The 25,625-nt window shown below is 36.2% G+C and overlaps 1 protein-coding gene across 6 annotated transcripts in view; it reads left to right on the top strand.

Annotated features, from left to right (window-relative positions):
• The window catches only part of LRBA (LPS responsive beige-like anchor protein), a 369,063-nt gene that overhangs the window by 73,511 nt on the left and 269,927 nt on the right, over positions 1-25,625 (top strand). For 5 of the 6 annotated variants that reach the window (XM_088057132.1, XM_014254789.2, XM_014254786.2 and 2 more), the window contains 8 exons: positions 1,032-1,159; positions 1,470-1,577; positions 3,965-4,136; positions 4,275-4,713; positions 13,742-13,875; positions 22,001-22,079; positions 22,344-22,477; positions 24,690-24,751. In XM_088057132.1, the coding sequence (XP_087913258.1) occupies positions 1,032-1,159; positions 1,470-1,577; positions 3,965-4,136; positions 4,275-4,713; positions 13,742-13,875; positions 22,001-22,079; positions 22,344-22,477; positions 24,690-24,751 (1,256 nt within the window). The remainder of the gene's footprint in view (positions 1-1,031; positions 1,160-1,469; positions 1,578-3,964; positions 4,137-4,274; positions 4,714-13,741; positions 13,876-22,000; positions 22,080-22,343; positions 22,478-24,689; positions 24,752-25,625) is intronic. The other variant, XM_088057133.1, reaches the window with a different exon arrangement.

Here is a 25,625-nt window from a genome sequence, read left to right as displayed (position 1 = left end):
CTGTGAGGATATTTCTTTTGCCAAAGTTCCTCAGATAATTAAGGATGGGAATATAGCAGCCTTAAGAAAAGTAATCTTGTACTATATATAAAAAGGAACCTTTGCAATACTTAGATAAGAGGTTTAACACTTGAAGGTCAGTATATGAAGGTATGGTGAAAACTAGAAGTATGAATTTCTGGAGGGTTCAAAGTGGGCAGTAATTGTATCCAATTATTACTGTATGTTTGCTTCAAATTGGATTGAAAGAAAATGGTCAGTTACCTAAAAAAGTAACAAATATTCTGAAAATGAGAATATATGAGATCATAGCAGGGTCCAGGTCGTTAATATAGGAGGAGAGAACTCATGCTTTGTTGCATGCTGTAAGACTTTTTTAATGAAAAGTTTAATTTGCATGAGTGCCAGAGCAGCTCAGAGCCTCAACAGTAACTAGCCTTCCTCTCCCTTTCTAGGCAATTAAAACTTTGTGCAGGTAGAACAAGATTTATGGGATGCAAACAGGTATAGAGGTGGGGTAGTTCTTTTTTCCTTTGAAAATACATATTAGAAGATGAAATAGGGCACAAATGTGCAGTTAAAAAAAAAAAAAGTAAAAAGTTGTGTAACTTCAGAACTTTTAGCCCAAGAGTAACAGAGTATTGTGAAGCAAACGTTGCCATTGTTTCACTGGTGTATCACTTGTCTTCTCCATTGCTAGTTTGTGAAATTTAACTGTCTTCACCCTAGCCACCCCGTGGTTGTATGCATGGTAAAATTCCACTGAGGGATGCTCACTCACTTTGAAGTATCCATTAGAAACAGCATATATGTTCTAATAGTTTAGCATTTATTATTAGTTATAAATGATTAAAGAATTTTGAGCATTGTTTTGCAATTGTCTAAAACTTAAGGAAACAAAGTATTTTACTAATGTGCGTAAACTATTTAATTTTAATTGGTAAACAGAATTGTATTATGCATTTCTGTCAGGGAATATAGAACAATACTATTTCTCAGAATAACTCTTCATTCTTTCTTTTCCCCTCAAGTGTGTGCAATAGCAGTAAGAAATTGCTTGGAGTGTCAGCAGCATGCACAGATAAAGCCTATTGGAGACACTGGCAAGAATAAAAAAGCAGTGCAAGGCTTTGTAGGATCAGGAAAATCTGCAGCAAAGGCAAGTTAAAGACCACATTCAGAAACACCTAAGTTAACAATGATTACTGTGTTCAGAGGGATGAGTTTTTAAATTTGTACCTGCACCACTGATACTTTAACACACCTGAAGTGGGGTGGCACAAATGCTGGAAATTAAGTCTGTTGCAAGAAATGTCCAGATTTTTTCTCTTTTAAAGATGTAATGCACATCTGGCCTTTCTGCTCTAGTTATGACAATACCACGTACAGTGGGTTATTGTACACACTTAATGATTCTTGGTAGAATGTTTTTAAAAACGGGATCTTAAACAATTGGGTTTTTTTAATAGAGTCCAGTGGACATTGTGACTGGTGGCATTTCTCCAATAAGGGACCATGACAGACTTCTGCAGGATATGGATATTAATCGCCTCCGAGCAGTAGTGTTCAGAGATATAGTAAGTAAATAAAGTCCTTTTCTTTGCATTCTGCTTATATCTGTTTGCTGAATGCTTCCTCTGTGTTACAGAGTTTGGCTAAATTGGATGTACAAAAAGGGAATACTGCTTGCAGTAATTAGGAACTCATAATACTCTGCAACTGTTGTAGTGTTTGGGGTTGGAAAGAGGGGAGAGGTGAAACCCAACTGTCTCCTGGTCTGGCTCTTTGTGTACTTAAGTATTGATTTCTGCCTGTTGTATATTAATTATGTTGTGTTTATTACAAATGTGTACATAGACAATGTACGTGTTTATGTATATGTTTATGTATCATAAACATGTTTTTATGTTTTGAAAAAGTCACATTCTTCTAGCTAATTGGAAATTAGAGGTCATCTCTGATTCCTTTACTTCCCCTCAGAGGAACCAGTTTGTGTGCAGGTGATGTAAATATGCACATGTTTTTTAGTCTTGGATTGAATAAAAATATCTTTGCCCTGTGTCAGCAACTTTATAGCTGATATTGAGGAAACTGAGATTGATTGCTTGTAAAAAACCCCTCTGTAAGCAAATACCGCAGCTATAATGGCTGTGATTCATTGGTGGCCACAAGCCTGGACACCACAACTTGGTTTACAATTATTAGACTCTTTAGCAAGTATAATGTCCAGAAAAGTGAAGGATTTTGAGTTTTATTTTTACTGTAATCATTGATTGAAGAAAGCTTCTTTCAACCGCTACTTAAGTATCAGTGTGAAGAGAGTAACAGGAAGTGCCTCTATTATACTGGTGGCAATGAAAGTAATCCTAATGATTTCTTCAAGCACATTTTGTAAACTTTTTTCTTTCAAACAAACCACCAAAACAACACCCACCCACAACCTCTGCTTTTTTTGCATATCTAATCCATCAGGCTCTCTGTTTCACAATAAATATAAAATGATGCAATAGCTCTGCTTTTTGGCTGAGGTGTGGAGCTATGGGGGAAAAGTAGATTTAGAAAGATCTGGTTGGGAATAGTTTTTGTGTGAGCTGTTTACACTTGCATCTAAATGTTTTATTTGCATGCAATTTCTTACATTGTATTCAGCACTTAGAACCAGGAGTGGCATAATTTGAATCTATGAGTTCTACAGCAGGAGCTCTGATGGAATCCACTTACCCACCAGTAGCAGTACTTACAGTGACACATGAGCTTTATTTCAAGCAGTTCTTCAAACACAGCTGGAAAAATAAGGAAGAGTTGGTTCTAATTCACTGAATCACCACTTTATTAAGTAGAGTTAGAAACCATCTTAATAGTCATCTAGGAAGAAAATTCTTTATATCCTTACCATTGTAGGTGGCTTCCTCAATCTCATACTGTGATTATTCTATGAAAGTTAAGGTTTTGGGTCAGGCCAAGGGGAAGATAGGTTATTTTTTTGGTGCAACAGATAGGATCAACTTATGTTACCTGTTCTTAATAGAAAGCTTCTCATAAACATCTCCCAGAATAACTGATTAAAGAGCTCTTCAAGGAATAGGGAGCTTTGATGGGCACTACAATCATGATAGAATGAGCTTGATATTGTAACTTAGCTTCTTCAACTGCTGAGGAAAAAATTGAGTGTTACCTGAGCCCTGATGTGAATGAGGGGTAAAAAACTCCAAACTCTCATTTATTACGGATGAGTCAGTGAGGATCCAAATACTTCATTCTCCTGTGACCCAAAAGTGCATGAAGCTTTTTTCCTTTGGTAGTCAAAAAGGACAGGCTTAGGCTAAATCTCTATGTCCACTTTTCCCTGTTTCACTAGGAGTGACTGATTTCTCTGGGGAGGAACCTGGCATAATTCATATTAAGATTTGTTTTCAAGGTTTTCTTAAAATCTCTTCATAAAGTTATAGCTGCAATACAAATGCATATTGGTCAATTCTTGTTTAAATTGTACATAGTAGATTACATCCATATGGACTATTTGATAATGAAATAAAACCTTAACACTTGTTCTGGAATTTGCTCCTTTTCCTTCATTAATGTGTTCCAGTCATGTAGAATATGCTTGTTTTGCAAATGCTGTTAATATCTTGGCATTTTTGAGGAAATGTAACAGAAGAAACACCCGTGAGTAAAGGGGACCTAGACCCTACACTAATTTGAAACATGAAGTCAAAACACACAACCTTAGCCAAGGTTGTCATATGAAAGAAAAATGTAAGGATTAGTGCCACTTGAATACAACAAGTGTTGTATTCCTTAGCTTTATAGCTGAGACAAACTGTGACTAGAGAATATTGTTCTTCCATTGCTGACATGTCAGCTTCCTCTTGGTCTGTTTATGGTAGTGCTGGGCATGCTTCACAGAAAAATAAACATACTGCTGAAATTGTAATGGAAAAATCTGTGTGTCTATTTTTTACAGGAAGATAGTAAACAGGCTCAGTTTTTGGCTTTGGCTGTTGTATATTTTATTTCTGTGCTCATGGTTTCGAAATACAGAGATATACTGGAACCCCAGAACGAAAGACGACCACCAAACCAAAGCCAGTCACTCAAGGAATCAGAAAATGAAAATAATGAGACTCCTGCTGCAGGTGAACTATTAATTAATTTGCCAAATGAAATAATGTGGCTTAAAATGCTGTAGAAATCTTCTTTAGGACCAATGTTGTGAATATTTCTCTGTTAATAATGACCTTAAAATGTGTTTTCTGGTCTTTTGGCATGAACAGTCGTGGAAAGCCCATCTGTTGCTCTTGGTGCTTCGGCCTCTACTGAAGATTCAGAAAGTACAGCATCTATGCAGAGAAGGGATTCTGGTCTTGGGGAGGATGCAGCTCCAGCACAAACAAACTGTTCAGGTGGTGCTGCTGAAGCAGGACCTCTGAGTGTCAGTGCAGGCCCAGATGCAGTCAGTGAAGTCCTGTGCACGCTCTCGTTAGAAGTCAATAAATCTCAGGAGAGCAGAAGTGAGACAGGAACTGAAGAGAGTAAATCTGTGGTTTCTGTGCCAGCTGCAAAAAATGTCAATGTGAAGGACATCTTGAGAAGCCTGGTGAGCACACCAGCTGATGGGACTGCAGTGGATGCTGCTCTTCTGCCACCAACCTTCCTTGGAGTTCTTGGTGACGGAGCTGCTGAGCAGCCTGTGCAGTTCCATTCCTTTGACAGGTAATGTAACATCTGAAATACTTAAAAATTTGGTTTTACTTAAGGTATTTGTAAAAAACGGGAAAACCCCACGCTTCACCAGAACTACTAAATGTAGCACTGGCAGATGAGGACTGCATATTAAGTTGGCTTTAAAGAACTCAAGAAACAAAACAGACATTAAATAACTTGAAATAATGATACGTAGATTAGCAGGTATATTCATCACAGAGTTGTATCTAGTCTCTCTTATTGTGGGCCTGCAAAAGAATACTGGCTTACTAATAGTTACAAATGGTTTAAAAACAATATAGTAATCATCTAAGTGCCCTTCTATCTAGAGAGTATTCCCATATTCATTTGGAAAATAGATGTGTGTTATGCCTTCTGATGCCAAAGGCCTACTTTAACTTTTCCATTTATTCTTTTGGTAGACATTATCCCTAAGCTGTTAGATTTACTCTGTGGTAACAGCTTTCTGTTTCATTGTCATAAATTTCTGCATTTCTTAATACTCAAATGCTGCAGTGAATTCAAAAAGGAGAATTCTTGATTTCTTTCTTTTTGGAATGAAGTGACTCTTTCCTGATAATAATTTGTGTCCCTTGTGGCTCAGTCTCATTAGCTTCTTATCTTTTCCCAAGCATAGCAAACCAAACTTTTTCTAGACTTAGTGCCTTATACCTCTTCAGGATTCCCAACAACTGCAAAGAAAACAAAAAAGAAAAGAAAGAATCACCTAACACTTGCATTCCTGCCTCTAGGAAAGCCTTAGTTATTTCCAGAAATGCTGCAGTCAGTCTTGTGCAAGGGGATCCCTTGTTACCATACCAGTATCTGATCTTCTGCTGATTCCCGACCCTCCTCTGGCTCTGATGGCTTTGCAGTCTGTGGCTGCCCTGTTCAAAATAGCAGCTGCCCCATGAGAGGAGTGCAGTGGTGCCAGGGGTGTGGGTGCAGCTGTCACAGCCTCTCTGTTCCCCTTACGCTGCCCTATCACTGCTGGGGGAAGGGACAGTGGTGTCTGGCCAGATGAGACACAGACAGATGGGGTATGCCAGCATTGGCCCCTTGCTCTTGTCTCAAAGTAAATACTGTGGTCTATTTGTGATGCTGAACAGGAAGACTTGTTCTGGGAGCAGGAGGATGATGGAGGCAGAGGGAGAATTGGTAGGAGTGGGACACTGAGTTAGAACCTGCCACACCTCTCTCCCTGCTGCTGCCCAAGTGCTTTTGGCACTTTCCCTTTGAGGCCTCTCGTTGATCTTTGCTGCAATGGGCAGTTGATGTCAAAAAAGCATAATGTTTTAGTCTGTGAGTAGTGCTTTTTTCTCATGAAATTCTTAGTATTCATTGCTGCATGGTTTCAGCCACACAAATAACATTTGTCTGGAGATCTGGTACAGAAGTGACTATTGCATTTATGAATTATTTTTTAGCTATTGTGGACACGAAAGGTTTGTGGTCCTTGTGCTGATTTGAATTGGTATATAGGAGGTTAACTAGACAGGAAATAATTGGGCACTTGCAGCCCTGATGGCTGACATGGGTAGATTACACCCACAAAACCTTATTAGAGGAAGCAATGCAATTTAATTTGATAACATGTACACCAGTGAAATACTGGGCATTGATAGCAACCCTTCTGGCACTTGCAGTTCTGTGTTCTTTTTCCTGGATAGTTACAAAGTCCCTCATATGGTAAATATGCTGATATATGATAAAGCATGTTGCTGACTAGCTAAGGTTAAAATGAGAAAATAACTGTGTGAAACATTAGAAGTTAAATGGACAGGCAAGTTTCATGGCCGCTTGAAGGTGGCTGTATCTTTATGTAGTGAGACTGTTTAAAATACAAGTTTATGCTCTGAAATGACATGTAGTTACCATAGCAGGAAGGAATTGTGCCAGTGATAAAAAAACAACTCATGCTTTTTATAAGAAACTGGAATAGAGTTGGAAATAATAGATGTCATCTCTGTGGTAGGCAAAAATAATAAGTTTTGTTGTGAAATTTTTCTTGGGGAAAACAGATTTAGGGATGGTCTCTTCTGTGTCTGGTTTACATTTAATATATTGTTTGAAGGCAAACACAAATTCTGTGAGGATTTTTTTTTTTCCTTCTTTTTAAAGGCACTTTGTTAAACGTTGTTCCCATGTAGCAGTTTACCAGTGGGGTATCTCTGGGAATTTCAAAGCATCTCTCTGATCCTACATTTATCTCAGGAATGCTGTGTCAGAAATCAAAACTCTCCTCATATCTTAAGGATTATCAACTTCCCAGCCATAGCTGGAGAGTATACAGTAACAGCTATGTGAGTGAAACCTTACTGAAGGGCTGCCAGGTTGCAAGCCTTTGCAAACAGCTAGGTGTATGTGTTCATTCCCATGCCAAAAATCCACCCCTTATCTTATGGGAAGATACAGTCTTGTGATTAGTGGGTGCCAGGAGTTTATCATGATAAATTTCAAGACTTGCATTGGCTTTTTCCCAAGATCCACAGGGACATGAATTAATGTTCCGATTTCAGTTTGTCCTGAACCAGCAGTTTTCTTATTTCGTAGTAATTGTATAAGAAAGAGGAGGGGACTAATGCAAGCAAATTCAAATAAAATGGAAATAAAAATAACCAAAGCTTGGGATAAAAAGAGAGATTTCTCTTCAGTTAGTCTAATAAAGCCCATAACCTATCACTTGCCATTTTTACTGTACACTTTAAAATAAAACCTTGGTCTCTCCTGGCTTCTGCTGCTCTATGTGGAAGCATTCAATAACGATGTCATTATGGGAAACTGATGCTGAGGGTTCAGAGGAATATAGGCTCTTAAATCATGATCTTGTACCATAGAGCTTAAATCTGCAGCTGTGCTGTAACTTGCAGAACAGATATGTTAATAAGCTTGTTTATGTTTTTGGAACATCATCTGTAAGTTGCTTAATTTGGCTCAGCCTGTGTTTACTCATTTGTCAGTGGTGTGCATATGCCTTTGTAGTGGTTGGTTGTGGTAATTTCAGTTAAATTTCATCCAAGTCCCTTTTTATATGGAATGGATATATCTTAGACTTCATTGATTTGGGCCTCAAATGCAAAAAGAATAAACTATTTGCTGACAAGATTACATCTGCCAGGTGTAGATGGAGACAGAATATGAGAATGGCAAATCTTTAGATAAAGGCACATGTGCTGTGATGGAAAGGTCAGCTCTTTCAGCAGACCAACAATTTGCATTCTGCAGGGACCAAAGAGGCAAACCATTTGAAGTCTTCTCCCTGCCAAGCTGATTTTAAAGTTCTCTTGCAAAATTTATTGTATTCTCTCTATCATATCTTCTCTTCCCCTCCCCACATCCTCTGATCTCCCATGGTTTTGAGAGCCTCTTATTCTTCCTTTCTCCTTGGATATTCCAAGGGAGTCATAAGAGAATGGGTATTATCCACAGACAGCAGAGCCCATAGAAGGATGCTGACATGGCAGACTGCTTTCCTGGCTCACAAAATAGAGGCAAAAATAAGTCTCTGATCCTCTTAATTGGTCTTTTGCTCCTTGCACAGGAGTCTTCCAGTGGACATAGTTTTGGTAGCCTGGACAAGGCTATTTTCTTTTGGTTTTGAATTAAAACCATTACCCTGTCGGGGTACAGACAAACTGTCACCTGCATTGCTTTTCAGTTCTAAAAATAAAAGCTAAGAATTAAATCTGTATAAATTCTTGTATGTCAAGAGGAATCAGAGCTCATATTTTTAAATTACAGTGAGGTCATCAGTTTAGGCTGCCTCATGTTGTATTAAGAATATTTGACTTGCACCCAAGGAAAATTTGTAACTTGAAATATATTTAAAATGAAATGGGGACTTCACAACTTAATGAAAAATAAATATTTGGGAAAACACCAAAATTTTAGGAGATGCAGATATTTTCTGTCTTTATATTGAAATGGAAGAATCAGTGAACTGAAACCAGGGAAGGGTTCAATAAGTAAATCCGTATGGAATTTGTCAGAATAGATCATTATTGCGTAAGCCTTTGTCTGTGATGGAAGTCAGTGTTCAGCTCAGTGGTCTGTGCTCATTCAGCAGTGAATAATTGTCTGCAACACGAAGACTTCTTACACTTCAGCATAATTGGGACTAATAACACACTGACCTTCTGGCTAAGATGTATTTATGGTGGCTGGTTCTCACTATGCCTGGCCTATGTTTGTTCCCCTGCTGTAAATTCTTATTTTAAACCTTAAAGTTTTTATTTTAAATGAAAACAGGCAAGCATCTAATATAGTCATGTAAATGAGGCAGCTAAAGTGTTTTTACCGTGGTGCTTGAGGTCTCCTTGAAAGGGACCTTAAGTGTATTTGTGCAGTTTTTATTTTATTTATCCTGTAGCTGAAACCTATTATAATGAATGTTTTAATGTACAAATGTAACCCAGAAATATAATGTAATTGATGTGAATGTTAAGGAGTAAAATACATTGTTGCTCTTTTTTCCACATGATGCGTCTCTTCTCTTGTGTGAGCTTGCTTTATATGTGTTCTGATAAAATTTATGATTACAGATGTTTTGTAAAATATGTTATTTTTGTAGATCTGAGGAAATAGAAAGTAGCTTGTTGACGAATATTTTATTCTTATGTGTAGCAACACTTAACTTTTTCAGAAAAACACTTATCAGTTTAGCTACAGAAAAGGGCCTGTCTTATCTGTGTACTCTTTAAAAGCAAGTGCCCTATTATTTAAGGGAAGTTGAAAGCACATTAATTTTTAAGACAGTTCTGACAAATTTACTTGATTTAATAATCCGCTGAACACTTCATGTTTTCTACATAGTTTATTTGCTACAATATTTAAACTCAATTTTCCCGTCTCACATTCTTTATGCCAGTTGTGTTCATTTTTCTTATATTAGCATTTAAATAATCTTTCAAAAGAAGAACACAAAGGAACATTGGTAGCTAATGGAAAAATATTTCTTTGGAACACATTTGCAATTCCACCTAAATATTCAAAGAAGATATCATTTTACTGCCCAAAGAAGGAAAAATGTAGGAATTTCAGAATGTAAATAAAGAAGCATGACCGATGTTTATGCTTCAAAAATCTTAGTTTGCTTTTCCAGTATGTGGCAAATGTGAACATCTGTATGTGATTGCTGAGCTGTACTTTCATACCTTTGAAGAAGGTCTGGAAGTGGAAACTCCTGAAACAAGTCCTGCAGCTATACCATTGGTTGGTTACCCTGTTGAAAGAGAAGACATCCATGGCAATAAATTTGACATTACCAATACTGCAGTAGTGCACAGCTAGAAAGTCAGTATGTCGGGATACTTGGGTGTTTTGATTTGTTTTTCTTGAATTACTTTAAGGATTTTTTTACATCAAAAGGCTGTGGCAACTGACCAGAAGACCAGGAACATTCACAATTTGGGTTTTTTTTGCATCATGCTTTTCTAATATCTAACAAAATATCGAGCAATATCCAACAATATCCAGCACTTCTTTTGGCTGTGTGCATCAGATTGACACAGCTCTTGGGAGGGACCTTCTTTCTTCACCAGAAATACTGTTTATTTTATTTTTGCTCAAAAATAGCAATTATTTCAGTTGAATGTTCCAGATCACTATCTAAAATAAATTCTGTTTGGAAGTAGTCTGAGCTCTATGGTGAGATGTTCAAAGACTCTCTTTTCTTACAAGGATCCAAGGACCAACAGGACATTTTTGTTGTTGAATTTATGAAGTAGATTTGTTGAAGTCTTATTCTTTAGCTAAAAGCTTCTGTTTCAGCGGGATATAGTAAACAATGAATATCTCTCAGAAAAGTTTGTAAGAGTTATTGTCTCTTGTTTGAAGCATGTGATGACTCTGGAATACTCAGGCACTTCCCTGGGTCCTGTTTATAAGGTAGCATGTTTTCTTGTATTTCGAAGTCTGAAAACTGTAGTTATTAATTTTTATTTCTTGAATCAATGCAAAAGGAATGATGTTGGCTAATTAAAAAAAAAAAATACAAGTAACAGCTCTACTTTGCAGCTGTGAATAGAATAAGTGCCAGATTTCTGGTGCTGGTAATCTGAGTATCTTCCTTGTAGTGAATGCCATTGCTAGATGCTGAAAATTATACTGGAAGTAAGTGTTAGAATATAGTTCCCTGTTTCATATACTTCATGGAAAGTAAGTTACTGAAGATTAGAGTAGCAGCTATACATGTATTCCCAAACTCGTACAGATTTGAAGGTGAGGAGGTAGACAAAAGATCTGAAAAGGCAGAAGGGACTGTTCTGGTCATTTAGTGCTGTCTGTTGCAGCCCAGAGGGAGAAACCCCAAAACAATCTTAATTCCTTGAATGCACCTCTCCTTGGGTAGCTGTAGAGAGTCTTCCAATTAGCTGGAAATACTCCCTCAGTGCACCCCCTGTTAAGCACACTGAAGGTCAGTAGGAGCTTACAGGTAGGAATGATAATCTATGGTGTTGTACCAGAAGGCTGTTGGAGCTGGGATTTCTTTTGCCTGCCCTTATTGCTGGCTGCAGATGAACACTTTTGAGGTAACAGCTCTGTCTGCACACAGCCATCCTCGCTCCACACATCTGCTCCCATACAGATCCAGAGCTTCCACTTGCCCTGTGAGGAGATGCTTTTAGTAATGCTAAAGCTTACTTCTCTTCTAAAATTCCTCTTCAATCCTTCCAGCATGTTCATTTCATGATTTGCATCTGAAAGCAGTCTTTTCTGATACTAAATTCAGTCATAATTCTGCCATTTAAGGTGTAGTTCTGGCCACGCCTTTTTTATTCTTTGTGACTTAAATACCACCTGTTTTGTAGTTCATCTAGAGTCAGAGTGTAAAACCAGAACATTCTTAGGCATTCAGAGGACACATGCATTCTGATTTGGTTTTGAGAGAATTCTGATTGACTATTAGCCCTGGAAATAGAAAACTTCTCTAAAGGACTTGTTTTTACCTTCAAGGTAATTTGATGTTTTCTAATTTAAAATTATTTATGTGAATTATATGTTTTAGAGCAGACACAACCTATGTGTGCACAACTTCCATCTACATGTGCACTGAAATTTGTCACTAAACATTCTCCTTAATCCAGTATATTATATCCAGTATAATTGTGTCTATTAGTAAATAGCAGCAAAAAACCGGATGATTATTTCTGTAACTTAGTGGGTGTGCAAAGAAATTTTTCTAGATCAGGCAGTGAGGTCTTATGGAGTCCACCTGAATAGACACATATTTATAATGAGAAGTTATACATTTTTGGGTGTAATATTATTGATTAGTATTTCTTGAGTTGGATATCTATACAGTAAAAGGACTTAAAATCTCTGAAGGAATACGTCTGGGCTTCAGTGCTGTATTATGAAGGTTGGAGAAATGTCCCAAAGTTTACTGTGTGTGGATGCATTTGTACTCTGTAAACTTGTATTCACATCCTAACCCCTTTCAGGTGTTTGAATGTATGTTATAGAATAGTAGGAACAATTTCCAGGTAGTGAATGTCACAGAATCTTGAGAGAGAGAGATCCCCTTCTTATACCTGGGTGGTGCAAAATTAATTGGTAATGTGACAATAATTTTAAAAATGCTCTAAATATATGACTTATTTCTTAGTCTATTGTTCATGTTTCAGGGAAACAAACATGAACATATGAGCAAAATTCATGGTTTAGGCACAATATCTTGACCTGGGACTCAGGTGTTGTTGCTTCTATTTTTTTAGTGACTAGTTAACATTAGCAGTCACCCTTATAATGATATGACATGTACTGCCTCCAAATATGGTGCCTGCCTACTCTGGCCATTGAGGAGAGCTGATTTAATCAGTAGTGTGGTAGCTTCTGTGACATCCTTTTACATCCTGTGACTGAAGTAGGGAGTCAAATACATTCCTTCTTTCCCCATTCCAGCAAGAGCTGTTTTAGAAATATTTGAAAGAACTTAGGTTGTTCTCACAGCTGAATTTAGGTCAAGTTTCTGAGTTACTTTGTTTAGAAAATTAATATTTTAAAGCTATTAAGGGAATACTTCGGTGTGTAGTTGTATTACTGTCAACAAAAGATGTGTTTAAATAAATTGAATGTTGAAGATTTTCGGCTTATGGTTAACACCAGGTAATTAAAAGTAAGCGCTGCAGTGGGAGTACATTATATATCAGCTGTACTCTTTACCTCATTAGCTGGGGTTTTGCATGTTTATGGAGCTAACTTGCAATTAAAAACGCCTTTAATGTATGTTTAACAAGGCCTTTTAGGTATTTGGAATGAAGTACTACAATTTAATTGAAATTGGTATAGCATAAATACATGTCTTTGTAACATGTCAGATAAATTGCCGTGCCTAACTTGTCACATCTTTTCCTCTGATGTAGTCTTTAATGCTGACTGTAAGGCCTGACATTTAGCTTGTATAAAAGATGGAGATTCTCTCTTAACTCCAAGGAATGTTTTGATTTGTTACGTAAATAAAACTTGATTGGCAAGATATACTTAAATTCATGCCTTAGCTGTAGTTTTAAGATGTGAACATTTGACTGTGCATGCAGATGCGTTAGGATGTTTTTAGCTGTGGTATATCCTTCTTCAATTAGTCTTCTGTTCTGCATTAGAATACCTGTATGTATGTCAATGCATCCTTCAGCACTGATAATTCACACTGAATACTGCAACATCTTTTGTAAATAGTTGCCTGAATTTTAAAAGCAAATCTTGGGGAAGCTTAAGGTGCAAAGAAAAGCCTTGTTGCGGAACCCTTTCCCTGGTGATCTTCTAACTTTGTGCTTTTAGTTAGGGGTTTCTGTGGAAGTGGATGAGATATTAAAGTATAGCATTAAAAAGTGTACCACCAACAAGTGAAGTGTCCTTAGGTTACAGTGGCCTACAAAAGGTGATTGAAATAGAAAGTAGGGAAGCAAAGGAACTTTTGCAGGACATGGAAGTATAGAATGTATACTTGTGTATAGAAGCTAGATGTATAAGAACGGGATCACAGTAGTGTGAGCCTTCACATACTTGTATGATTTACTAATCTTTTGTCTTCACCTAGGAGTGTTGTTGTACCTACGAAGAAATCAAGCATTTCATCTTCTACAGCTGCTATTGGTGCTCCTACAAATGCTGTCAGTGTGGTTTCTTCTGTAGATTCATCCCAAGCCCCAGATTTGCCAGGAGAATCTCCTGGTAAGTAAGGGTTAAATTAAACAACCTAAATACCAGCACTTCTTCAGTCACTTCTATTTACATCACCATTCACTCTGAACACTAATAAAATAAAGAAAAAATTACAAAAGTAGTACTGTATTAGAGAAAACCCCCAATTTTGCAACAAATGCAAATGTCTGAGCAATATTTATCTTAAATTAAGATTTCTCACTGTTTTGATTAAGTTGTCATACTATATTAACTTGTATTTAATATAAATATGGTGTATTCTAGAGATTATTTTTTATTACAGATTAATAATGTAAAGTGTAAGTTTATTTATAAATTCTGGGGTGTTTGACTAAGGGTATATATATTAGTGCTAAGTAGAACTGGAAATTACATCCAAGTATTTCCAGTAGCTTTAGCCTGAGGTGAAATTCAGTGTTGATGCTAAACTAATTGCTTTGGACAGTTTTTTCAGTGGGGACAAAATTGAGTAGGTTGTTTATAAGCAAGTGTTCCTTTGAACCCTTGGTCTCTCCAGTTGTTCTGTGTGAGATAAATGATGTTTAACCTTAAATGCTGTATCAATGGCATGCTTTTCTACTTAGCCATGTCTGAATCACAAAGCTGTGTAGGATCTTTGTGCCCATGAAGTTTGACTTCAAGACTTAGAATTGATTCGGATCTTAATCAAGGAAATCTCAAGATATGCCTGATTGTTGGTGGTTTTTTGCAATGTTTGAGTTTCTTGTTTCCTAATTTTATGAACTTCTATCCAAACTGCAAGGACTGGGGGAAAAAATATTGTCTGTTACCATGTTCTCTCATACTTGTGTGTCTGGAAAGTATTTGTTCCCATCTTCAACTGCCCATTCCATTTCTGAGGTAAAATCAAAAAGGTTTTACTCCAGACATTACCATAAAGGAAAAGAAGAGTTATTGAAATATACTATGGTGTATATATATATATATATACATATAATTTCACTCTTTGTGAAAAGGGAGAATCTATTTTGCCTCCAAAACTGCAGGAAGTAGCATTATATTGGTGTAGGAGTAATATTTGAAGTCGGAGAATTAGCTGTATTTTGACATATCACAAATCTTTGGGGAAGATTGGCTCTGAGTAGCTAATCTGTTTTAAAAATAGTAAAACCTCACCTATGTTGAAATTGTTTAAAATGATTGCTATTTTGTTAACTTCTGACTGATTTACCTGGTTTATTTGTGGGCTTAATTATTACAATTTCTGAAACAGGTAATCGCTTTTAATAAAAAAAACAACCAGATGAACATTGAATTTCAGATTTAGTTAATCTTTTAGGAACGTATAGAAGAAAAAAATAAGTGCTCCTGTGCCTGTAGAATGTATGAGAAATCCAGACAATAAACAATACTAATGTAGTTTGTAACTGTGTGACTTCCATCATGTCTGGAAGTTTTGGCAAAAATTGGACGTGTAATCTGAACTGATATGCATAAAAAGAAACTAATCAGGATTAAAAATAGACATGTTTAGACTGGCAATATTATTAATTAAAAGAAAAAGTTAAGGGATAAATGAAATCATGCCTTAAACAAATTAAAACATGAGACTCTTTTCTCCTGTAAAATAATGGCATGGAAACAAAAATTTTTCAGAGTTGGAGTGGTTTACATCCAATGTTGCTCATGTAAATTGCACACATTTAATTTTGAAATCAAATTCTCTGTAAGGTCTTAATTTATTTTTTATTAGAGGATGGAAGTGGTAATAAACAAGCTTCCTATAAAGCAAAAATATAATTTTCCTCTGAGTTCAAATCACTTATTCTTTCACTAATTTTTATTTTCATACAGCAGAGAATCAATACATTGTTCTCATTTTTCCAGTTAACAGTCATTATAAGTTTGTTTACTTCTGTAATTAAGAAATAAATTAAAACTTTTTTTTAAAAAAGTGCTGAGATTAGGGGCTTATGTAGGGGCTATTTCATGTTTGATATGAAGGCTGTTAAACATTATTCCTACATTAAAAAAATTATCTCTTCTGGTTTTTTTTAAGTGAGTTTTATATTCATTTGTTTGATACACCTTAAAAATTGATAACATATATAATATAACTATATATATATATCTATATTTTAATATATGTAATATATAGCATGTAAAATAAATGAACACATAATGCTTTATGATGAAGACTTGAGCAGATTTAGTCCAAAACAGGGGTGTAAGTGCTATGCAGACATTTGAATAGGATTAGATAGCAGGTGATAGTGTTCTAATAGTAATGTGCACAAACTCAATTTGGGAATAAGTGTTATATGGTGTGTGATCATCCTCCACCTGTAGATGTGATGTCAGAATTGCTTGGTCAAGATAGGATTTGTGTTGAAATATCACTCTATGTATTGCCTCCACTGCCATTTATGTGTGCTCAGAATTCATCAGGCTCCTTCCCAATAATTTTTTCTGAAGTTTGCTTCTTGTCTGTAGCTCAAGGGTTGTGAGCATCTCAGATATTTGATGCTTAAGATACTCCCATATCACACGGATTATGACATATCCTGGCCAAATGCAGACTGTTGATAAGTTGGAAAGAACCATCCAAGCTTGCTCTGTTCCCCTGATATTTTAAAAGAGGGTGACAACGTGTTTTGGCCTCAGACACTCTGGCTTTTTGCAGAAGTTTCTTCACCTTTACTCATTGAATCTGCAGAATATTTCATAGCACAAAAAGCTTTTCCTGAACATAGATATGGCTCTTGTGGTCCGAACTTTCCCATGGGTCTGTTGCTGATGGTTGGTATTTGGGTTGTTGGTTTGCTGTAATCTTGGAAATGAATGGAGAAGATAAACCTGGTGGCCCATTTTGAGCTAATCATTTGATGTCTACTACAGAGAGTGGTGTTGCACAGAAGAACATCTTTGCTAGTAGTAATGTAAGAAGTGAGAATTTGCTGGAGTTGTTTCTCCCTTGGGTTGTCTTCCAGGCTGAATGTGTGATGTGACACAGAGGTTTTACACATGCCGTGTTCAGGAAGGGCTACTGCTAAGACAAGACTAATATTTGTACAGGCAGGACTTGGCAGAGCTGCCTAAGCTATTGTGAACATGCCAGCAGGATGCCTGTATTTTTGTTTGTCAGTTAGTTTTCCTTTTAAGTGTTTCCATTACAGTCACAATGTTCTGAAGTGGTGAGAATTTTTAAAATATTTTGCAGTTTGTACTCCCACTGTTTTCTCTGATTCTCTGAGTTTCTCTGTTTATGTGCTTGAAGGATTTCACGTGTGTTTTATTAGTGCTTCACTCCAAAGAATGCAGTCTTGAGGCTTTCACTATTCAGTTTCCAAATGGTTGTTCAAATACAACTTTAATGAAGAGAGGATATGAAAAGTCTGAGGGAAGCAGGGGTGAATTGTCTCTTTTCCTTACTGACGTTTTGAATGTAGAAAAACACTGAGAAGTTCCACTCAGTTTCTGTTGCCTGCCTCCTCCCCTTCCTACTTGAAGTTCTTTGAGTTTCATTTGTTTTGCCTTTGAGCCACACAGAATTAGTTACAGGATTTTTCCTTCTCTGGGCAAGCTGTTCCCCAAATTGTAAGTTGTAAACGAGGCCATGTCAAAGACTGAGGTGAAAAAGGAAGTGAATGTTTGGAAGAAAATGAGGATAAGCAGTAACAGCAGATAAAAATGGAGTTGTAACTGCTGAATCCTAGTCAAACACTTAGGAAAATGTAAATTTTCTGTGGCAGTTGGCTTGTTTTGCAAAGATGAATGGTATTCATTGATTTTTATACATAGGTGAAGATGAACTTGAAGTCATGCAATAAAATAAATTAGCAGACGACAAGCTAAAGGAAGAAAAATGATCATGAAGTGAGTTACCATCAGTGCAGAGGTTGTTCAAGCAATTCACTGGATTATAATAATTATTTCAAAGAGAATTCCAGCTTAATGGTGACAGTAGTTGACAGCTAGTTACCATAGCAGAATGGCACTTTAAAAAAATCTCAGATTCTGATGATATGCAATGGAAATGGCTTGATACTTTGTCAGTATAAAAACTGTTTTAAAGCCACTTCTCTTGAGAAGTTTTCACCATTGTTTCATGGAATCTGTTTTGCTTTAGCCTACAGATGTGTTTATGTAACAGAACCCTTGTATTAGCTTGTAAAACCTTTCATTGTAGTCTTGCATTGTGCACTTCCAGCCTCGGAAGTGTATTTTTGAATGAGCTTATTATTTTACTGGATGCTTCTTCCACCAAGGGCACTGGTGTAAGGTAGGTCTGTTGTACAAAATTAAGAGATACGGTTATTTAATTCAAGTCTGTTTTTTTTCTAATACCTCATCTCCATCTCCTCACAAAGTAAATTATCATGTACTGCTTGTGCATTGCCAAGTGTACTTTGTGAGTGTACATGCAAAAGCAAGAGGATCTTGCACAAGGACTTTTTAAACAATATTTTATTGCTTGAGAAACTATTTGTTTAGACCCTTGGGGACCTTGAATAAACAATAAGGTTTCACTGTAAGGGTGCTAGACAGATGATCTATTTGCATTTTCTTTTATGTTCTTGCAAATGTCTGTAAAACTGTCAGTTTGAAGGAGCCAGTTTATCAGTGAAAGGATAAGGAAGAGATAAGTCAGTTTAGTTCCACATGTTTGAAGTAGCTACTGCACTTACCCACATGTGTGTTGTGGATGAAAATATGCTACTGAAGTATTTTCATCTTTTTCACTAAAAGCAGAAAAAAGTGTAATAAAAAGCTTCCTCTGAGTTAAATAAAGTAAAAAATATACTTTCACAAAACAAAATCTGCATGCAAAAATCACTATGCCTAATCCCATTGAAAGAACCCTGAAATTCTCAACTGGGATAAATCTGAGATTCACCCCTTTTAGTGAAATGTATCTGAGTTTGGAATGTGGTTTTAGGTGTTGATAAGCATGAGGAAATTCAGACCAGAAATATCCTTATGTAATCTGAAAAAAGAATATCAGTTTATATAGATGCCTGCCTTATGCTTTGTTAAATTCAAATTATCAGTGCCTTTTTTTATGTTTATTTTTACAAGTTCATATGTACTCAAAATTTCAGTTTTACATTTATACCTCATCTGTTTTGTGCAGATTCTTCTTTATTTCAAGAAGAAAAAATATTCATGTCCTATGTTGTGAGTTCCTTTACCTCCCACTTAAAGTATTTTTACCAGTTTTGTTGAAGAAATGGAAAACCAAAGAAGCCCCAACCCATCCCAAAATAATAAGCAAAAAAGCCAAGTTAGCCTAGACTGTTTCTTTATTAGCCTCATGATGGCTGTTATGCCCTCTCATTGTCCTTGCAGATGTTTCCCTTGATTTTATTTTTCCCTAATTTTTCCTTCAGTTATTTTGCTGATGGCCCAAATACTGCACAGAATTATTTTTATCTCATTTAATATAAAAACACATGCTGCTGTGCTTCACTGTTAAGTCTTATTTTATCCTGCTAAAGTGATCTTTGTTTTAATAGGCTAGGATTTTAGTTTGTGTACTATTGACTATATAACCATACCCAGTGAGTAGTGGGTTACTGCTGACAGATATTAGTTGTGGTAAAAAGCATGTGAGCATTTCTGTATCAAGACATGCTGCTTCCACAACCTGTGTGTTGATAGGACTTCCTTGTTTTGAAGGCTTTGTGTGCCATTTCAGTTTGGTGCTGTGCTGGACTACCCAGATAAGTGTGCTGACTTCCCTTTATGGGCAGTGTGTGCCTGTAAATCCACTTCTGGACACGTGGACTTTGGAGTATTTTTAAGTTAGAGGGACTTGTTAAATGAGAATAGGGATGTTGGGCTTCAGGGAGAAATCTGGGTATTCTAGTCAAATTATTTAAATATAAGGTTTCTCATGACAAATGACATAGTAGTTTTAAAGTCTTAATGAAAAAAAAATAAATGAAAGGAAGTATTTTAGCTGTTAAGTAAATGACAAACCACTGAATCATGTGGCTTTGTTGCCTTATGTGGGCTTTGTTGCCTTATGTGGGCTTTGTTTTTCTGTGCAGGAGGCTGTGTCCTAATTTTCAACACATCATTTGACAGCTTTTCTGTTGGGAATACCCAAACACTTTTTGGTGGTTTGACTGTGGAAAATTAGCTGTTAAAATAAATGGAATTACATCTATGAAAATACTGAGAACATTTACAAAATCTTGCTATCACTGTTGAAATCTTCAGGAATATATATGTTTGATTAGTCTTTTTTAGATAAATTATTTAAGATACAGAAGATTCACATTTCACTTTGCTTTCAGCTAATGCTTTGTTCACCACTTTCTTATTCTTCATTCTGTATGGCCCACTCAGTTTCCTTCTGATTCTATCATACCCATACAGCAGTCAGCATAAGAGCTTCAGGTTGAATTTATGAAAAGAACAAATTAATCACATTCACAAAGATATCTCCTATCTCTGAAGAAAGAAAAACAAATGAGAGCAAAACTTTTCATGGTTATGATAATCTAAATTATTTTATTAGTTTCTATGCTGCCTTTGAAATAAGATTGGAGAAAACCATCTTCTCTGGATAGAAAAACAAAAAAACCCTCACCCATCAGAAACCCTTGATATTACTTGGAGGAAGCTCTGTGTGCCGGGGTTTTGGAGCAGAATTTTGAAATTTGACAGGAGAAATATTTCACTATCTCAGGGATCTATCTTTGCCATCTCTTTCCAAATCTATTTCACTTCAGTCAAGTTGAAAATCTTTGAAAAGTTGCATGTGACACATTTTAGTAGATAGTTTCAAGATCTCAGCAGCTGTTTCCAGACAGGTTGCACTTAAGTGAATTAACGAAGTCCATTGTAGGTGGGACCATCAGGAATTTTTCTATAGTTCTGAGAAGGGTCATGTCTTTGCTAAGATAGATGTGAGAACTAAAATGATTAAACTCCCTTATTTCAGATTTTTTTCCTTTTTTTTTTCCCCTCCCCTCCTTTCCAGCAACATAAAAATCTGAAACTGGCAAGGTGAGAGGAAAGAGAATAGGACAGGGTCTCGGGGTGGAAAGAGATAGGATTGCAGATGGACTAGGAGCAGTCATGCTCCTGGGAAATGCACAGAAACCTGTCTGCTAAGATTCATTCCTCTCTATGGCTTGGAATGCAGTGTAAGATTTGTGAGTCACCATTCCTATCCTGGCAGAAAATATCTGTGAAGTCTCTGGCTGTCTTGCTTGCCCCCTGTTCATCATTGCTAATACCAATCCATACTGCAGTATGGAGGTTGTATTTCTCTTTATATACTGAACAGCAGAATCTAATATTTACAGATTCCTCCTGTGCTGATGAGAGCCATATAGTGTCAATTTGACATAACACAACTGCTTTTTTTCTGTAAGTGTAGGGTACATAAATGACCCAGTCTTCCCTATCAACCTTTGAATAATTGATGTGGCAAAGTTAATAACTCATAAATGAGGTTATATACCACTGCCATCATGCTAATGACACTGGCAGTGCAATGGAAAATTTTATCATAGCTGCCTCTGTCAGTTTCAGTTTTGCAAAATTTTAAGCTTGGCTGTTGAAAATACCCACACATTGTTTTCTGTGTGAATTTAATGCAAATACATGTTTTAATTTTAGACAAAATTTTCTGTGCAAATTACTTGAAATTAGGTGAACACTTCCACTAACCAAGAGACGGCTTTAAAACATTTCCATTTGGCTTTATATTATGAATTAGTATTATTATATATATATTAGCATATTATAGTAATATTAAAGGTGTAAGATGTAGTTTGTATTCACTTCTAGAGTGTGTTATTAAATTTGTTCAAAGAGGATCCCGGCTCTTTCCCAGAAGGAATCACTGCCGCCTAGTCTGATTTCCTTCACAAAAGAAACTACAATGTTTCCTTGAATTACTTTCTGTCCATGCTAAAGCAACATTAAGAAAACTTGCCATGGCATATCTGGTAAATATGAATGCAATAGGACTCTTACGGAAGGAAAAAAAATATTTGAAGTACAAAGAGGTGAGAGGATTTCACCTAGTCCTCACACAACACTTGAAAGCCATGGCTTCTCAGAGCTCAGATTCAAGGCTTTAGTTTCTGGTCTGCTTTTCTAAACCCTGGAATGTTTTTTTATTTAATTTGTCTATTATTACTTTCCCTTGTAGGAAGAGGATCATCTAATTCAAAATTGCCATCTGTTCCTGCAGTTTCTTCAGTGCCTGAGGGTTCTGCCTCCAATATGAGGTAACTTCTCCAATTGATCTGAACAGCTGTGCTGTGGCTCGTGTTGTTGATATTACAATTGATATTCTGATACCATGTAACTTAAGAATGTCCTTTTGCTGATTTTCAGTAACTAATGAAGGTTTGGGAAAATACTGATTTTTGGATAATTAATTCCTTCTTATACATGTATATCACTTAAACATTGTCAAAATCTATATTCCTTTTTACAAAATTTCAGTAACTTCATTCTTTTATTGCTAATCACATATATCTCTCTACTAGTATTACAGACAGGCTTGAGCATGCTTTGGAAAAAGCTGCCCCACTTCTGAGAGAGATTTTTGTGGATTTTGCTCCCTTTCTTTCTCGGACTCTTTTGGGCAGCCATGGGCAGGAGTTGCTGATAGAAGGTACAAGTAAGTTTCCATTTAAAAAAGGAGGGGTTTTGTGTTCATTGCTTTACCTTGGAGACTGAAAATTTCTTTATTTAGAAGCTTTCTTCTTGCTTTCCCAAAAAGTTCTGTCCACTGGATTTCACTGCCTCCTGTTCCTTCTGTCTTTAGCTCTCTGAGGTCACTGCCTCCTGGTCTTTGCCAACTCTGCTACCTCTGTGCCCATCTTCCTTTGTTTTCCAACTCTCCTGGACATTTGTCCCATAGAAGCTGTGTACAAAATGTGTTTTGTGAGCTTTAAGAGAAATTTTGGTGTCCGGGTCAGCACTTTGATACAAAGTAAAGTATATAGCGTAGTGAGTTGGGTACAAAGACTTGACACTTTTACTAGGATGTTGTGATAGAAGGGTTCTTGGGAGCTGTGTCAGTGGAGTTCTGGTCTATCACCAAGTGAGTCTGCTTCTGGCTTTTTGGCTTTTCATTGGAAGGGAGTCATACAAGTAAGAGAAATACATTGTCAGTATGAAGGAGAATTCTCTGGCATATCTGAGAAGATAGGGATTCCTGTGCAGGACAGTGATCATGGCTCTTCCTGGTGGAAGATTGGTATGAAACGGTCAATATTGAGAGGATGAAGTTTTCTATCTACTGGGTGGTTTCCCTCTGCTTAAAATGAGGCTCAGTTCTGCAATGGGGGCATTAATATCCTCATTATTAAAAAAATGTGCATATTGCAAGACTGAATTTAGCAATGCAACACCGGTTTTTCAATTTTCTCAAAATTTGGCTATATCATATAAATTGCATCATCTACTGATTTTTAGAGTGCAATTTTCAGGTTTTGTCCTGTTGAAGAAGTGACAAGAAGAGCTTGTTGCAGCTTCTAGTGATAAGTGCACTCATGATAGAATCCCCTGGTTGCTTAACTTGGGCTGATCACTCACACATGAGCTATGTTTGCACTAACAGATCTAATTCCTTCCTAGGGAATTAAAGTTCTTTTAAAAACATTTTTGAAACTACTCATTTCTTGGATTAGGGCAGTCATCCTGTTTGTAATGCTGAATATAAGCATTGTAAGAGACACATTTAGAGCATCAAACACTGCTAAGTGTTTCACTAAAGACTGCTGATATCAAAATTGAGACTTCATTAAACTTCACTAATTTAAGTTATTTAGTTTTGTAGTTTAGCTTGCTTGCCATTTGAGGTAAAAATAATTGGAAGGAAGAAATATATGAATTGCTTTTTGTAAGACTCAAAGATGGGATTCTACTTTCGTTTATGCATGTGGACATCATTTTAGCTGATAAACATTTTTATGGAAGCTCTCTTGTGAACAAATTTATTTCATTCATTTAATAAGAAAAAACAGAAAAGCATTTTTTCTCAAAGCTTTGTTTTCTAAGGAACCAAATATCCCATTTTAGCTACGTTTTTTTCTCTGAAGATAAGAGAATCTAGTTCAAAGTATTTTGACTGTAGTATAGTTACATACATGGATAGATGAGTACTTCATAAATTGGATGAGCAAAAAAAAAAAAAGGCAGAATAATCACTGGGAGTGTATGAACTGTCTAGACAAAAACAAACACATTAAACCAATTTTTGGTTCTAAACCCCAGTTATAGACCATCCCAAAACAAAATGAGAATACAAATAATTATACTCAAATTAGTTTGTAAACAACTGAAAATATGGGTTACTGCTTGCACTTCTGCTTAGGTTTAGTGTGGGGTTAAGGGTCAAAGTACTAATAAGAGTGTTTGGGATGTCTGCTGCCATGAAACAAAATGGAAACTTGATTGATAGCTGGGGGCTGAAAGGAGAACGCGCAATGGAGAAAGCAGAGGTCATAAAGCCATTTCCCTTCTCTGCATATATAATGACCCAATCCTTCGAGAAATAGCAAAATGTAGATACAGTGGATTAATATAACATATGTTAACCACACTTCTGATCATTTTGACATACAAATGTTTATGAAACTGAGTAATGGGGGTAAGAATTACTATTAGCTGCTTCTTTTAGATGGAAGGCATGATTTCCCTCTCACACATGTACTTTTATTTTGTGCTGATAAAGTACAAAATTGAACTGGAAGTGGCATGAAAGTTTTTGTTTTCTTTTGTTTCTCAAAACACTTCTAATCTATTGCACTTCAAAATAGTTTGTGTTAATAGCTAGGTGCCATATAAGCATGCATTTATGTATAATTTTTTTTTTCCTTTTGTAGGTCTTATGTGCATGAAACCTAGCAGTTCAGTTGTGGAGCTGGTGATGCTCCTTTGCTCTCAGGTGAGGTTTAAGTTACAATGTCTGAAATCAATCTGTTTGAACACAAAGAAAATTACAGATAAAATTTTACTTTAAATTTTACTTTTAATTTAAGTTCATGTGTAATAGGCAAAAATGTAATGTGGAAGGCCTTTTGATTAAAAAAATAATTGTAATTGTGTCTATTCAAGCAGTTTTTGTTACCTTGCTGTTGAGCATTTACATAACCTTGAAGATGGTGTGCCTACGTAATTCTATGCTGTCATTTTTGTAAGATGAGATAGGATCAATAAATATTAAAGTTAAAGAAACAGATTGATTCCTGCAACTTGGTATACTGAATCCTCTGGGATAAATAGAATTTTTCCTTTTGTGTAGAGGTTATGAAATGAGTGATAAATACTTCTGAAACCCTGTCATTCCTAATTGATTTGACAAGTACTAAGGATTTGAGAAAAATTTAAGCAAGCAATCCTGGTTGTCATCAGTCTAGGATATTCTACATTCCTAAAGGCAAAGTGATTTTAGGTATGTAAGAACTTGAGAACTGCCTGTTCCTGTGGTTGGAAAAGAGACAGAGCCTAAAGAACTTTCTTAAACTTATGTATGCTGTATTAATTGGATTTTTTGGTGGCTTTATTGCTTTTTTTTTTTTTTTTTTTTTTTTTGGTAATTAAAAGGAAGACTGTTTTTATTGAGCCTTTCTTTTGGTGCCTTAAAATTATACCTTTCTGGTAGTAAATTCCCCTACTTAAAACTTTAAAATAGCCTTTTTTAATGGGAATGGTATTGGTCTAGAGGTCAAGGGTTCTGACCCATTTCAAAACCTTTGACCTTCATTTACAACCCCTATGGTTTGCTCGCCTGACGAATAAGGATAATGCAAAATTAATGT

This window comes from Pseudopodoces humilis, chromosome 6, assembly GCF_049639895.1.
Source record: "Pseudopodoces humilis isolate 2021_Gansu_Grassland_sample_001 chromosome 6, ASM4963989v1, whole genome shotgun sequence".
Classification (NCBI taxonomy): Eukaryota; Metazoa; Chordata; class Aves; order Passeriformes; family Paridae; genus Pseudopodoces; species Pseudopodoces humilis.
Note: the sequence above shows the minus strand (reverse complement) of the source record. Positions and strands in the feature narration are given on the sequence as shown.